Source organism: Amblyraja radiata, chromosome 28 (genome assembly GCF_010909765.2).
Source record: "Amblyraja radiata isolate CabotCenter1 chromosome 28, sAmbRad1.1.pri, whole genome shotgun sequence".
Taxonomy (NCBI): domain Eukaryota; kingdom Metazoa; phylum Chordata; class Chondrichthyes; order Rajiformes; family Rajidae; genus Amblyraja; species Amblyraja radiata.
Genome location: NC_045983.1, coordinates 19981198 through 19998371, shown reverse-complemented (window position 1 = coordinate 19998371; position 17174 = coordinate 19981198). Strand labels below are relative to the sequence as shown.

The following is a 17174-nucleotide window of genomic DNA, read 5'->3' as shown; positions in this document are numbered from 1 at the left end:
GAGAGAGAGAGAGAGAGAGAGAGAGAGAGAGAGAGAGAGAGAGAGAGAGATAGAGAGAATGAGAGACAGAGAGAGAGAGACAGACAGCCAGAGAGAGAGAGAAAAAATCTGATTGAATACAATGTTGGAATTAGGAGACTGCAAGATGAGGTGACAAAGAGCTTTCTTAGCTTTTTTTAATCATCTTTTCCAGATGTTATTTTTCTCTCTTAAATTGTTTCTCTGCTTCAAATCATCAAAGATTCAGTAAATGAAGCAGTAACAATCCCAACCTGGTGACCAGGGCCGGATTCAGATTCAGATGAAGAGACCCTAGCCTATTCCGCTTGTGAGGCCCCTCCCAATCCCCCACCTCCACGACGAGAGGAAGATGGAAGAGTCCACCAGATTGACACCGATGTGCAGCCAAGCGTGGCCAATGAGATAAGGGCTGGAAAGCTGCGCGTTCTATTTATTGCCAGTGCTAGTGTCGAGTTATCGGCTTAAAACATTATTATTCTGAAATGGAGGGCAAGGAAAATTACTGAAGTGTTGTTTAGAGACTACAGTGCGTTGTGACAGAATATGTAAGAAAGGTCTATGACAGTGTCAAAAATATTATACACCAGGACTGTACGAAGCTTTCCAAAAAATTATGTGAAATAAGTGCACACAACGCATATCACAAGTGCGAAGCTCAGAGTCCCTTGCAGTCGGGGTCCAGGGCCCGCTTAAGGGCCCTGGAAGCTCTGGGGTTTTAGATGCTCTCTGGTGCACCAAATATATGACCAATATTTCAGAAATAATTTTGGTTGCAAAGAGTAATGAGTGGGTGGAATGGGATGATTGGGGTCATTGTTGTATACATTTTTTTAAATCAAGAATTGGTTTCCCTTGTTTTAATAATCAAGTTGTACTGTAAATTGTTATGTAAAATGTTATAAAGGAGCATGCAAACACTGCAAATAAAATACTGTAAGTTTTTGCAGTAAATAAAACCTTTTTTTAGAAAATGTTTTGCGTGTTGATTTGATTGCGTTACTGTTCGACTGTGTTAGTGTGTGCACATTAAAAAATGATGCAAAAAGAAATTAGCAAACTATGGAATTCATATTTTTCAGTATTGTTATCAAAAAAAAGCAGTTCCAATTGTTTGATATTATTCATATGGAGAATATAATTGCTCTAAAACCTACCATAATTTTGCAATCTCACTAAAGATAATCCCCTTTCCCTCTCATCTCCTTCCGCCCTCCCCCCCTTACCCCTCCCCTCCCTCTCTCTCCCCCATCTCAACCCCCCCCATCTCTCTCTCCCACGCAGCGAGGCTCCAACTCCGCGCCACAGACACCGCAGTCCCCTCCGGCCCGGAGAAACGGGCACTCCCACAACGCAATATTCCACTACTTACCTGGCGTAGACACGAGGCATCGAGGTGATTGTGTGGAGTGCAAATGGAGATCTGAACCCGCCCGGGCCCACTGCTTCCGGCTTCCCCCAACTGCTCTCAATTTTTTCTCCCAAAACTTCCAGCGGGCCGGAACCAGAATTTCGGGTAGCTGATAGCACTCCAATTTATTTTTTCCTTGGGATTTTTTTAACTCTGGAAAAAAACACCTTGGCCGGAGGCCCTCTAGATTTTGAGTCCCTAGGCTTCAGCCTATAGGTAAATCCGGCCCTGCCAAGGCCCCCCCCTAGATCTCGAGGCCCTAAGCTTAAGCTTGTGAATCTTACACGTAAATCCGGCCCTGCTGGTGACGCCATTGTGCAGTAATGCTAGACAATTTTAAAATAGTTTTCAATTCAACAATCTTCATGATCCACTCACACCCACCTCCTCTGCTTGCAATTACCATCGATGTTCTATGTGCTGCCTGCTAAATTGATGGCCCCAGATGTCAACTGAGTGAGCCAATTTCACAGCTACTGCAGCTGGTCTCATTTTCACTGGGTTTGCCCGGGAGAGGGTAGCATTGGGACTGCAGGAAACCAACTAATCCTCTCATGTTTCAAACTCCATCAACTTATTTATGATGGGTGTAAATATCATTATATTTAGGTTTGATACTTTCATAGTGTAACCTGTTCAGGCATGGTGGAAAATGGTAGAGGGAAACAAGGAATTAGATTTTTTTTAATGAATCAGTATGTTCACAAAAGCAAAGTGGGAGATTAAAAAAATCTTCAAATAAATAAGTAAGTGGCAATGCCCAGAAGTTTCACATCCCTGCTGGAAGAAAGAATATCAGGAATTTAAAACGCATTCGCTGGAAAAATTAATGGTTGAGCCACACGGAGTACTGTGTGCAATTCTGGTCACACTACAGGAAGGATGTCACTTGCCTAGAGTAGGTGAATCGAGGACCAGTGGACACAGGTTTAAGGTGAAGGGGAAAAGATTTAATAATAACTTTTTCACACAAAGCTGCCAGAGATTGTTTAGGCTGCGACTATCCCAACATTTAAGAAACAGTTAGACAGGTACATCGGTGAGACCAAGCGTAGGTTGGGCGACCGTTTCGCCGAACACCTCCGCTCAGTCCGCCTTAACCTACCTGACCTCCCGGTGGCTCAGCACTTCAACTCCCCCTCCCATTCCCAATCCGACCTCTCTGTCCTGGGTCTCCTCCATTGCCAGAGTGAGCAACAGCGGAAATTGGAGGAACAGCACCTCATATTCCGTCTGGGGTCCTTGCGCCCTTATGGCATCAACATTGAATTCCCCCAATTTGGCTAGCCTGTGCTGTCCCCTCCCCTTCCTTCACCCTCTAGCTGTCTCCTCCCACCCTCCCATCCGCCCGCCCTCGGGCTCCTCCTCCTCCCTTTTTCCTTCTTTCTTTCCCCACCCCCCATCAGTCTGAAGAAGGGTTTCGGCCCGAAACGTCGCCTATTTCCTTCGCTCCATAGATGCTGCTGCACCCGCTGAGTTCCTCCAGCAATTTTGTGTACCTTCGATATTCCAGCATCTGCAGTTCCCTTTTGACATGGATAGGACAGGTTTGGTGGGATATGGGCCAAATGTGGCAGGTGGGACTAGTGTAGCTGGGACATGTTGTGGGCAAGTTGGGCCAATTTTCCACATTCTATGATGTGATTGAACAGGAGATGATGCAGAGGATATTTGCCAGGATATTACCTGGATTGGAACATTTCAGTTATAAGGAGAGACTGGACCTTGCCAATTAGATGCATCAAACACATTGTCACGCTATTTAACATTTTAACAGCACACTGCTGTTCATACAGCTACAAAATGACTTAGAAAGACAGATTTTAGTTTTTCATTTGGAAGTCTACCTTTTCTGCTGCTGGCTCAGTTTGGCATTGCTGTGAAAGGTTGAGAACACATTTACTCATCTACGCCACATTGACCCACCTTGGGAAAAAGGACTGAGAGCCTTAAAGGATTTTCATAAAGATGCAGACCTCTATCAAGGCACATTCACTCTGGCTATTTCTGGACCGTAGCAGCTTTTCATTGAGGATCTATGAACATAAGGATGTGTACAGACAATGCCTCCAAGCCCTTTGGTTTCACACAAAACAAAATTTTAGTATGTTAAGATCGCTGGCATTCAGCTGTTACTACAATTTGCCTAACGCATTGACACCTAAACAATATAATTTTGAAATAAATCTCGGCTGACAATCGATTGCAGTACCAGACTTCTGAGGTGCCATCCTTTGAACAAGACATCAAACAAGGCTTGGTCTGCTCTCCCTGACAGAAATGCTGCTGGTGTATCAATCTGAAGAAAAGCCCTGACCCAAAACATCACCTATTCATGTTCTCCCGAGACGTTGCCTGATCCACTGAGTTACTCCAGTACTGTGTCTTCTTTTTTAAACCGGCATCTGCAGTTCCTTGGTTCAACATATTGTTGATGATTACCCGATTGCTATCATGTTGCTATGCAGTACAGGTTGGCTTTATATCGGTGAGTGCACTTCACCATACTACTTCATCAGTTGAAATACACTTGAGTATGTATTGAAACAGACAGTGAGCCACTGTGGAAATGTACATTTTTCTATTCTAAGGAAAATTCAAACTCACCAACTGTTTAAAAAGGTCATTGTCAAGTAAAAATAATTAGAAGATCAAGACCCAATTCAATGTTGGTAAATGAGATGACATTTCTGTCAGTAATGTACTTTATATATATATAATTCCCCTTCAAATTTCTTTGAAGAGTCTATACAGTCCTTGCATTCTTTTTATTAACAGTGGGACAGATCAACCTGTAGACCCAGTAGTGCGATTATCTTTATTAAATTCCAAGGAACACCATATGTTTGGTATTACAACCATGATTCAATTTAATGGGCCGTCAGCAAGATCATAAGCTGCAGCAGATGGAAGATATTTCAAATTTTATTCAAGAGATCTACTGTAAAAACTATAGAAATATAACTTTTCCTGTCTTTAATCTTTCTATTTTCTGAAGATCTCCTTTACGCTGTGAAATTGGGGTAATTAGTTAATGCGCAGCAGGAGACATCGGCTATTGTATCTAAGTGACTGTCGGGAGACTAGGCACTGTGGCTAACTTGGGGATTGAGGATACCAGACGTATCACGACCGACTCGTTTAAATATCAAAAATATGGAATATTTGAATATAATGTGCTTTCTCAAAAAATGCATAAACAATTTAGTTTATCCAAATTCACTAGGGATGCACAAGGTACCAGGATCAGAAGCAATTTACCATCATTACACAAAGAAACTATCATCTTTGGGCTTGCTTAAGATGTGAGCAAAACATGGGGAGGTGGAACTAAAATCGGTTAACAGAATACAATTGATGCTAATTATTTTGTAGTTTAAAAAAAAGATTTTATTACATGGAAGTCATTGTTAATTATTAGGCCTCCCTGAGCACAATAGAAAAGTGATAATTTTTTATTAAAATTCATAGTACCTTGTCACAGGTATGAAATAGGCTACAGAAATGGGCACAGAACTAAACAATTTATGCACACTAGACTCCTCAGCCGCACATAACTAAGATTAGATTAACAGTGCATGTTTAAAATTCCACTCTTTCAACCTACCAGGTTCCAAAACCAGTGCACATGCTGTGAAGGTCCATTGTCTTATTCCCCTCCAGGGTGAAAATAATAATGTATATTATAATTCTTCACTATCCAACCCTGCTTTGATCACATGGCACTGCATTGGCTACAAGGTTCTGTTGTTGTCTCCATGTGAACGGCAGTCTATTATTTTTAATGCCTATGGTTGAAAGGAGAATGTTGTACACGAGAATTCCCAGTTCCATAGTTCTTAACATTGCTGTCGCTGTGAAATATAATGCAACAATGCCCAAAAAACTATGAAACCAAACAAGATTAGCCGAACACCTTGCTGGTTATTATTTTGCTTACGTAAACATTGTACTGGAGGTGTTCCTAAGTGCCAGGAAGAGGGCAGGGGTGAAAACATGCGAGTCCAGCTCGGCTCGATCTGGCTTTGATCAGAACATCACCTCCTGCTACCAGTGTTGAAATGACAGACATTAAGACTTGAGAAGATGCAGCCTGTGCACCCTCGCCTCACTTCGAGCTGCGGCGGCTGATAATGCAGTACAAAGGATTAAGAAAAATAAAGCACAGCTCGTACTCTAAAAGAGTGCAAAAGATGGAAGCATCTCTAAAAGCAGCACTGAATCAAAAGTTCATTCCAAATTACATTCAGTTATTGCCCAAGACAGTCCTCTGTCACACCCTGTGCAGCAAGCTCTCCAAGGACATTGTTCAGGTAGTTGGGATCTGGGAATCCGTGGCCAGAGACATTGGATCCCTTCTCCGTTTTATGATGAATTTCATTCCAAACTACTGTATCAATTTCTCCGGTTGTGCTTGACGTTCCCACAGTAAAAATCAGCCTTCTGTTCCATGCTACTTTCAGAAGCTCCAGAACCTAAAGTAAATGATTCAGATTAATTTACATTCATTCTTTGATGGCTATGCATGCATGCACGGCCACCACTGGAGAATACAACAAATGGAAGGCTTGGAACTGATTGATGTTATTAGTTTATCTCAACTGGCTTCCACAACAGCAAATTAAGAACATTCTGATTTGACTTCAAATTAGGCCTGATATTCTAGGAGTTTCACCAGAATCCCCATTTCTGAAGGTCATGTGAATATCTTACTGGTCTGCATTGCTTTCCGGCTTACTCCCCACCCCTGATCAATGGTGAAATAGCCCACTAATATACTCACCGATGAGACGCTAAAGAGAGTACCCTATTCTGTAGAACATTAATGACCAGATGTCATTGTCTTACTTGAGAGTGACAACAACCACCCAATACACAAAATAATTCACACCATTGGGAATTAGAAAGGTAAATTGGGAAAAAAGGAAAGGTAAATTGTTAAATAAAAGATCACATATCAGGGTTATGGGGAGAAGGCAGGAGAATGGGGTTGAGACGGAAAGATAGATCAGTCATGATTGAATGGCAGAGTAGACTTGATGGGCTGAATGGCCTAATTCTGCCCCTATAACTTATGAATGTGCAATGGCTTACTTTGCACACATCTCAACACGGACACTAGACTTCTGCACCTGATACTAGAAAAACTCATCTTTCAGGAGGTAAACAAGCAATAACATTTAAATAAAACCAATGCATCCTACAGTTCCATTCCTCCAGAGAATTGCAATTCGAACAACAATGGGCAATATTTAATAATGGCCAACTAGCAGATAACTCGTTCTTTAATTGTTAAAACATATTGATATTACAGTTATATTACCTGTCTACCCTTATCGTTATAAGGCAGGTAGCAATGCCGGGGGAAGCCACGGGCAGTGTACGGTTTACCTGGATTTGGGTGCTCAGGGCCCTGTGAAAAATCAGAGGCATCACATGAATAAACAGAATATTCCAGCTGCCGTTCTTTTCTAGGGTATTCCAGAGCTTGTCACACTGGTTTCTAAATGACAGTTCACCTTCAGTGGATTGCCTTAAGTGCTGATCAGCTTAAAGTCACTTAAAGTCAGGTGTGGGGCAGAATTTGGGGAGGCGGGAAGAATGTCAGAGGAATTAATGGGAATGTCGGGTAAATTTTTTTAAATTGTGACATGACTTCATTGTTAGTGCAGACTCAGTGGACTGAAGAGTTGCTTCATTACTGCACGACTACAACTCAAACGCATGTCTCTTCAATGTAACCTTGCTTAATAGCATTAGAACTTCTCCCAATGAAGTTCAAAAGTCTCAGCAGCTTTTAACCTCATATCTTGCCCTGGTCCCGATTATGAAAAACAACAATGTCAAAGCTCTACCTCGATCCTGAAGTTGGAAATGGTGCAATTTTTAAGCAAATGGTATCGGTGTCTCCATTCCATCCATTGACAACACGCGTGTGTGTGGTAGCAGAGGCAACAGAACACGCAAATATGTTTTCACTGGAATATGTATGTAACAGCATGAACACTTAAATTAAAAATCAGCCTATTATTTCAAACATGGTGTTTGAAATTTGACTTCAATTATTTTCTGGTGATTAATGAACCCAGTGAATTCACTAACTGCGGTGAACTCAAAATGAGCTTGAACATCCGTCACATAACCTATACTTCCAAGAGATTACTCTGATCAATATAGATAACTAATTAGAACAATCCATGTATTGATGGACAAGTAATGTTAATTCTGTATAAAGAGGTGAGGAAGAGAGACGAGGCAGGAACAAGTGAGTTCAGGAGAGAAGAGGTGTGGAGATGGCAACAAAGGTTGGGAGCTGATAAAAGGAGACGGCAAAGGTTTGCAGGTTATGGAATCTGCTAAAGAGTGACAAATGGACCAAAATAATGGAGTGATGCTGGTCAAATTAATTTAATAAATCAACCACATCTTCCTACAGTGTGAAAATTATACAACCAAAACCAGCTATATACACAGCATGTGGAACACATTTTTTTTCCTATAAATAATTAATCGTTTACCACAAACAAAATCTTCTTATAGCTGTACAATTTCAGTGTAAATTGATGAAGTGGTCGAGGCAGGAATAATGAGAACATTTAAGGAACATTTGGACAGGTACACGCATAGGAGAGGTTGAGAGGAATATAGGTAATTGGGATCTAGGTAATTGGAATTAGCTTAGACAGGGAATCTTCATCGCATGTATGGTGGGCCAAAAGGCCTATGTCTGTGCTGTATGATTCTAGGAATGTCTAACAGATGGTTACCTGAATACCGTGAGGGATGTTATACACAATTTGTATCGATCCAGTGTCTGGATATCCCGGCAATGACTGTGGTAATAAATAAATATCCATCCTTCCTTTAGGTTGTGTTCCAGTTTTTTCACCATAGATCATCTTACACGAAGGACATTGTAAACTGCCATCCTGGAAAAAAAAAAAAAGAATTCAGTTGCCTAGTAAACTTCAGTAATTTGGAAATGATTACTATTTGTGGGACAACACAATTTCCCCTATGTTACCAGCCAGCCAATCTCCATATGGTACTCTCAACTAAGCAAGACAAACAATGTTTTTTTGCCTGTGCTGACCTGGCAACTTTTAGCTGTGTCAGTGCTGAAAGAACTACTTTTGTCTTGTGATTGTCCTTGGAATTCCTACTAATTTCTCGTCAGTAAAATCAGTGAATGTGGCATTTAGGATATATGAAGAACATTTAGGGAAGCAGTCTAAACAAAAAGTCTAGTTACACTGATCGAGGGCAAATGTTTATCATTCGCAAAGCCCCTTATTGAAAAAAACTCTCCCTTATGGGGAAGGCTGCAAAATCACTTTAAAAAAGACCACTAGATTATAGGATCGAGGAACTGCAAATGCTTGTAGACACAAAAGGACACAAAGTGCTGGAGCAACTCAAGAGGGTTAGACAGCATCTCTGGAGAACATCGACAAGTGACATTTCAGGACGGGACCCTTCTTCAGACTGGCAACTAAATAACATTAGATTATAAAGTGGGTCAGTTCTCGGTACCTTGTTCCCATTTTCATACATGGCCATCATACACAACAAGTGGAAGACATGGCCACACCTTGAGAGCTTTCCAACTGCATTCGACTGAATGGTTCTTGTCCTGGACATTCCATCGTATCCAGACAAGGTACTCAACTTCTCCATGCAAATTATACAGTCCTTAAACACATAAAAGAAGAGCAATATTTAGCTTTAGCAATGCTGAGCAGAATGTCTTGTGCTGATTTGCAGTTTAGAATCTGTGTGTTCGGATGCATTGGGAAATGAGCAGCACTGCACCATTATCTTGAAACACTTTTTTTGCACATTAGTGCTCAGAAATAGCAGTTTCTGCAATTAAACACCAACAATAGATTCCTCGGTACCAGTAATTAAGGCCAGCAAATTAAATGAAGCAATCAGCCTGTAATCTCTTTATTCAGATTAGGACACATCAGGCGACACAGTGGTACAAGCTGGTAGAGCTGCTGGCTCATAGCACCAGAGACCTCAAACCATTTCCTTTAACTAATAGTCTCCAATCACTAACAGGAACAATGGTTAAGAGCAGGACCCATTCATTTGTCTTTTAAACCTTCTCATCAAGATCAGAACTGAATTTCTACCTTGGTCCCACTTTTCTACACCCTCTCCACTTATACATTTACTTCCTCAATGTCCAGAAATTTATTGATCTCTACCTTGAAAACACTCAAAAGATTCACCTTCATGGCATTCAAGGTTAGAGAATTCCAAATATTCAGTATTGTTTGAGAGAAAAGACACCACCTCATTTCAGCAAATCCCCACAATAAATTCCTGGCAGCATTAAAACTGGTGAATAATAGAACACGTGAGGTTTTAGAAAAATAAAAGAACAAAAATAAGGTTTTCATAAAAAGGCACTCAAGATATTGACAGGCAATGAAAGAGAGAAACAGAAAATGTTAAAAGTACGACAATATTATTTTTACATATTTGTGCTGTGCAAGGGGGAATAGGCCAAACTGATACTGAAAAAGGAAATTAAGACTTCCTGCTTAAATACACTTTTTTTTTTGCACAAAAAGTTATAGCTACTCCAATACTTTAATTTCACCTCATCCAGATGCTCTTCTATTCTTGTCATGTAATTCTTTACTACATCTTCCGGATCTCTTACGACCTCTGTAACGGAAGTAGAAATGTACAGATGATACAACTACACATAAATCTGAACAAAACCGCGCTTGTATCTAATGATCACTCCAAACTACCCCGATTGTAGGAGACCACCGGGTAAAATTGAAACAGAATAGCCAGCAAAGCTTTTACAAGCACTAAGATAGGCAGTAAGACGACAAAAAAACAACTTTGAAACATGATAACTGATGGGAATGATTTCAGAATAAATGAACATAGATGACGCTTCACCATCACCACATTTCTCTTATAATAGAATGAACAACATTGTGGTTTTGTTCAAGACAGACACAAAATGGTGGAGTAATTCAACAGGTCAGGCAGCATCTCGGGAGAAAATGGATAGGTGACGTTTTGGGTGACAGATGGAGTCAATCAGCCCACGGTTATTTAGAATTACCGCTCCCACTTTTCTTGAACCATGCTAGGCTATGATGTACGAAATGCCACCATGAATCTCTGTGATTTTTGCCATCTGCACCACCCTTGGATATGAATGGTTTGCCTTTATTCCCTTCCATTAAAGAACAAGGCATCAAGGGTTTGCGATAGGTAGCGGGATCGTTGCCCGCATTCTACACCAGGCGACACAGCGAGCGCGCGATTCAATCCTGACTACAGGTGCTTGTCTGTACGGAGTTTGTACGTTCTCCCCGTGGGTTTTCTCTAAGATTTTCGGTTTCCTCCCATACTCCAAAGACATGTAGGTTAATTGGCTTGGTATAATTTTATAAATGTAAAATTGTCCCTAGTGTGTGTAGGATAGTTAATGTGCGGGGATCGCTGGGCCGATGAGTCCGTTTCCCCGCTGTATCTAAACTAAAGAGCTCTGGGGAACTGCCACATAGGCGAATAGAGACCTGTGATACATCACCCATGATCATATTGACGAGAAGGGCAAGAAGCCCTTCCACTCGTGTTGTGTCATTTATCCACCAATTTCCTTTAAGCCGAAGCCAAAGTTATTGAACCCTGTTGAGGAATATTAAAAGTGACGTAAACACTATCAATTTTCCCTGTCGAGTCTGGCTATTTTGTTGATTTTACACAACTTACATCTTCTTTCATGCTTTATTCTAAAGTAAATAGGTACAATCTTCCCCCCCCCCCCCCAAACAAAAATTCAACTAAGCTTTAGCTAAAATCCTTCTCCTCCTAAACAAAATTGTCCTTTAGCAACGGGTCTACCAGTATTTTACAGATTTCATGACAGATTTACTTGTGAAGATGCATGTCAACATCCATCTTATCCACTTCAGTGCACATTCAACCCACCCATAAAAAATACCTTGCACATCTCCAGATTTGATTCAATTCGCCACGTTTTTGCTCACAGCTATTGATATCTTTTTGTAGCTTGAATTTTTCCTCCTCACAATAAACCATGGATATTGCCAATACATTTTGGTATTCACAAACTTCTTAATTGTGGCTCATACATTTAAGTTCATTTTTGAAAATATATCTTGCAGAGCCCAATCCTAAACAGCTTTCCATTCACTGATGCACTCAAACGCTGATATGGTTGTTAATTTTGAAATTGTAATCCTCATTAAATCAGCCTTTTGTCCCCAGCAACAAGGATTTCTGGGAACAAAGCTTCTCATTGTTGTGTGCACATAGTTTAACTGGATTAGAGCACAGCAATCAGTGTGGGATACACTTCGTTTCCATATGGACCCACTCCAACTCGCTGCCCTGGATTCCTTTTAATTAAAAACTCCAAGCACAGCTTCTGTTGATGGGATGGAGTAGTCTGGAACGTATGGGGCAGTAACCTGCTGTCTATCAGACCCCAGTGCAGTTTTGGTTGTGACAGAGTTATTCCTTCCCAGAGTACATTATATTGCCGAGTTACACATACAGTGCCATGCATAATGTCTGGGATAAAGACTCATCATATATTTATTTGCCTCTGTACTGCACAATTTGAGATTTGTAATAAAAATAATCACATGTGGTTAAAGTGCACATTGTCAGATTTTAATAAAGGCCATTTTTATACATTTTGGTGTCACCATGTAGAAATTACAGCAGTGTTTATACATAGTCCCCCCATTTCAGGGCACCATAATGTTTGGGACACAGCAATGTCATGTAAATGAAAGTAGTCATGTTTAGTATTTTGTTGCATATCCTTTGCATGCAATGACTGCTTGAAGTCTGTGATTCATGGACATCACCAGTTGCTGGATGTCTTCTCTGGTGATGCTCTGCCAGGCCTGTATTGCAACCATCTTTAGCTTATGCTTGTCTTGGGGGCTATTTCCCTTCAGTGTTTTTCTTCAGCATATAAAAGGCATGCTCAATTGGGTTCAGGTCGGGTGATTGACTTGGTCACTGAAGAATTGACCATTTTCTAGCTTTGACAAACTCCTTTGTTGCTTTAGCAGTATGTTTGGGATCATTGTCATGCTGTAGAATGAACCGCTGGCCAATGAGTTTTGCGGCATTTGTTTGAACTTGAGCAGATAGGATGTATCTATACACTTCAGAATTTATTATGCTACTACCATCAGCAGTTCTATCATCAATGAAGATAAGTGAGCCAGTACCTTCAGCAGCCATACATGCCCAGGCCATATCACCCCCACCACCATGTTTCACAGATGAGGTGGTATGCTTTGGATCTTGGGCTGTTCCTTCTCCCCTTCATACTTTGCTCTTGCCATCACTCTGATACAAGTTAATCTTTCTTTCATTTGTACACAAGACATTTTTTCTGTGGTTGCTCTTTTTAGTACTTTTTGTCCCAAACATTATTGAGGGGACTGTACAACCTCTGCTTTATAGCTCAAGTTATTTAACTGAATTGTCTGTTAATTAAAATTAAAATTGTGTGCTGGATTCATCAGTTACAATTAGACGTAATGGGGAGTTATGATCAGATTTCCTAAAACTATTGATGCTGCTTTCCATCAGCTTATTAATGCGAGTCTCTGGCAGTCTATTCTCTCATTGCCTACAGGCTTAAAATCTTTTACTTATTGTAATATTACACTTCATTTTTCCTCACATTCCTCGCCATTGAAATAGCAAGCTGAGTAAATCTCTGCTGTATATTTAGTTTCTTAAATGCCAAGTGCTGAAATTCCCTCTACAAACTACGCTTTCGCCCCCTCACGGTTCAAGACAACTCTTTTTCCAAACCTTTGGTCATGTTGTAATTTCTCTACAGGACAGATCAAACTTTGTAAAACAACACATTGATCACAGCTCCCTCCCTACCTACCACTTGAGAGGACTTAATGTATCTGTTTCTGCCTCATCTGCACCCATGATGTGGCCTTCCATTCTAAGTGATGTTGATGCCTTCTTTCTTCAGTGAACATAGTTGCCAGCCGCTCCACCCTCTTCCCCTCACTGTGCTACTCACAGTGACATGCTTGCACTCAATGATCGAAGTACAGGCTTATTTCTTTGCTAAAGCTAACTGAACCAAAATGGAAAGATTCTGTGGTGTTAGAACCTTACAGAGTGTATGTCAACTGCTGCATAGAACATCACAATGAATAAACCACTTTTTTTTTACAACCAGATGAGAAAATGCTCAGCGTTTTCCAGCTATCAAACCTGTCAAGAATTTTGAATATTTCTAGGTGCCTACAATATTCAAATGCTAGGAAAGACTCAAGGCCTTTACCCAACGTGGCCAAAACAATGAAACTGCCTTAAGTAGTCAAGTCAGTCTTACGAGGTGCCAGTCAATCCCTATTTTCCCAGAGCAGCTACAGTTGGCCAATAAATACCAGTTTTGACAACACCCAAATCAATACAAAACAAGTCTTTTCTTCTGCAGTAAATAATCCACTTATATTTTCACGCAATGGGCCACAAAACATTATTCAGAAAGGAATTAAAATACAAAAAGAAATGTGAACACTTAAGCAAACATGAATGCCAACCTATCACGGAGAGCTGGTACTTCAGGAGAGGAGAAAACCAAAATGATAAGCCTCAAATTAACAATGCCTCAACTTATTTGCAAAGTAACTGAATCCTACCCTGGACCATTGCCCAAGTCACATAAGAATGTCACGTGATACCCCTGGTAGTATTTATGCGCATTGTCCACCTTAACATCACTAGACAAAGCACTCCCGAAGGCAATCCCTGCAACTCTAAAACCCAGCAGAAACTAATATTTGCTGTTTCGGTCAAAGCCTCCAAATCCAAACATTCAACAAAGCAATTGCCGTTTCACATGGATACGATCAGGACATCGCACAAATGCATACACCTGCATGTACATCTGCCACAACAACTGAATGTACAAAGCAAATTAAACCCGGTCCATCACGGGTTTAATTTGACCTTCCCACCATCAAAGGGATCTATAGCAGGCGCCGTCTCAAAAAGGCAGCCAGCATCATCAAAGACCCACACCACCCTGGTCACTCTCTCAATTCACTCCTGTCATGGGGAAGAAGGTATAGCAATCTGAAAATTGTGACATCCAGGAACAGTTTCTCCTCAATGACCACCAAAGCTATTGAATATTACTAATGCCAACTAAACTCCAAACTATGAACTGCTTTGTTGCATTAGGGTCTTTGGGACTGGCTTTTTGCACTATATTGGGCTTTTATTCATTGAATTTTTAAATGTTTCTTTATTATATAATCTATTGAGTAATGCGTTCACAAAATTTGTTGTGCTGCTGCAAGAATTCCATTGTTCTATTTCTGTACATATGACAATAGAACACTCTTGATTCACTGAACAAGAGTTCGTACTATTTACCACAGTTGGAACACTTTCCAGAACCCCAAGACCATTTCCTACTCTTAAAACACCAGAGGTGCAGTTTATTACAGCATCAATAATTGGCTTTCTGTTTTACGCTTATCCAAACTGATGGAAGTTTGTAACACAAGCAATGTTTTATATTGCAAAATGATACACATTATTTGGTTCATTGAAAGCTTCTTTGCGATCATCATTAGAACTTGCCATGCAGAATTTGACACACATTTCTCCTGTACGAGCAGCATGTATTTTTGTTCCATGGAGAGCGAGGTGTTGGCTCATCTCCAATTCTGACAAACCTAGGTCCCATGCTATTGGATTTTCTGTCACACTGCCGAGTCTCTCTCCGGCTGCAAGCTGACTCCCAAACAGGCTGTTCTACTGCACATCTAGCATGCCTCTCTAAAGCTGACAAGGCGTGCTCATGTTTGAGTTTCATATCAAAACTCATTTGCTAAACAGCCGCCAGTGACCAACTTAGTGTACACCACAAGGAAGTTGCTCAGCTGCCAAGTGCAAGCTTTACATTGTTCATATTGTGACATTTCAGGGTCACTGGACCCATGTGTGGAGCTGAAATCACAGCATGTGACAAGGAGATCTTGGCAAAGTCTTCAAATGATGATGTGGGCCCAGACAGAACGGCTGGCAGTATTTATGGTAGCATTATGTTCAGAATGCTTTGTTTAATACAAAGAATACAAATTGACAAGTGTTTTACTAAATTAACATTTAACTTGTAAAGCAGCAAATATTTTAAAACCAAATAACGAGTCCAGACAACAGTAAACAATTAAAATCATTTCAAGCAAATATAAAAGCAGCAGCAACAATTCCCTTCCTTTTGAAGTAAGACAGATGACACCAGTGTTTATGAGAAGTAATCAGCATTTTTTTGGGGGGTTCTGGGATTTCTGCACCCGAGTACTAGTGTGTGATTTCAATTTAATAGGAACTTCATTTAGAGAATGAATTTGCTATGTACATTAGGTCATTAGATTCTTGGTACTTGGTAAGGATCTGAATAGTAACGACTATGTGAATAAACAAAGGCACCAATGTTTGAGAGTTAGTGATTTTTAGTTGCAATGATTCAATTATGGCAATGGCCAGCATATTATCTGGTCAAGCATGGCTAGATCAAGCACATTTCATGTGAGAGGAGATGGTAATTACAATGACAATAATGTGGATAGATTCTGCCATGTTAGAGATGGGTGGCACAAGCATTAGTTACCCCCACCCCCCAAAATGCAGTATGGATTTTGCTCTATGCAGATGCAGACCACTTCATTTGGGACATACAAGTAGAAAGGAACACTTTGGCAAACATCCCCATTTCAGACGTTCTGATGGAACACAAGTTATTCTGTACTGTTAACTGTAGGTATGTTGCAAAGCCTACCTGAAACGTCGCTGAGAATCTGCCCCAGTGCGTGTGCGCTATTTTGGCGCCGTTTAGAGGGGGCGGGTTTAAAACGCGATTTTCTCTAGGCTGTTCAAATCGAGGATGTTCAGCCTAGTTAATTATTAACGAAAAATCGCTGAAAGACCCCGTCGCAAAAGCTATTATTAGTTTTAAAGGCCTCGTAAAATAGTTATAGTAGTTTAAAAATCAATCTCTAAACCCGCGAACACCAGCAACCGCAGGGTCTCATAAAGCAGTCAACTGAAGGTATGCTGTATATTTTTACATTAAAAAGGGCTTCTAAAGATCCCTTTATACAAAGTTTAATATTGCGAGTAGCTCAATTTGGGCCCATTATATCCCGCAGTATTTTTCTGGGCATTTGGGGGCACAAATCTACCGCAATGTGAACGTTCTAAACCAGCGCGTTCCACAGGGACCCACTAGAAAGCTGATTTAAATGGGCATTTATTTACAGCAATTAAACACTAAATTCCTTCCATTTGGCCTATAAATTAATGTAAATGAGATTTTAAAATCATGTTTTATTGTGAATTATTTGTGAATATTATTTGGACATTTAGGCTATTTAAAAATGTTAATCATTTATATAAGAAATGGATAGATGTTTAGATCTAGTAATTGAAGTCTGAAATTAGCTACAATTGGGTAACTAACTAATTATATGCTTTAATTTCAGGTCATCCAAGTAAGATTATTTTATATTTGTTTCAGAATGCTTCAATCTATGATAACTGAAAATTTCATTCAGTTCTCTTAATTTTTAAGAAAGTTATGGGCTTTTGACTGTTCACGATCACAGCTTTTTTGTTATGTCCATAGAAAATCAATAGGGAACAAGATGCTCATTTCCCAGTATGAAAATGGCCATAA

The 17174-nt window shown here is 40.3% G+C and overlaps 1 protein-coding gene across 2 annotated transcripts in view; it reads right to left on the bottom strand.

The window, feature by feature from the left end:
- Positions 1–4233: 4233 nt before the first annotated feature.
- The window catches only part of dtx2 (deltex E3 ubiquitin ligase 2), a 43492-nt gene continuing 30551 nt past the window's right edge, over positions 4234–17174 (bottom strand). For both annotated transcript variants that reach the window (XM_033046002.1, XM_033046001.1), the window contains 5 exons: positions 10041–10108; positions 8963–9121; positions 8197–8358; positions 6753–6842; positions 4234–5904 (listed from right to left, as the gene is read on the bottom strand). In XM_033046002.1, coding sequence (XP_032901893.1) covers positions 5680–5904; positions 6753–6842; positions 8197–8358; positions 8963–9121; positions 10041–10108 — 704 coding nt within the window. In that variant the 3' untranslated portion in view covers positions 4234–5679. The remainder of the gene's footprint in view (positions 5905–6752; positions 6843–8196; positions 8359–8962; positions 9122–10040; positions 10109–17174) is intronic.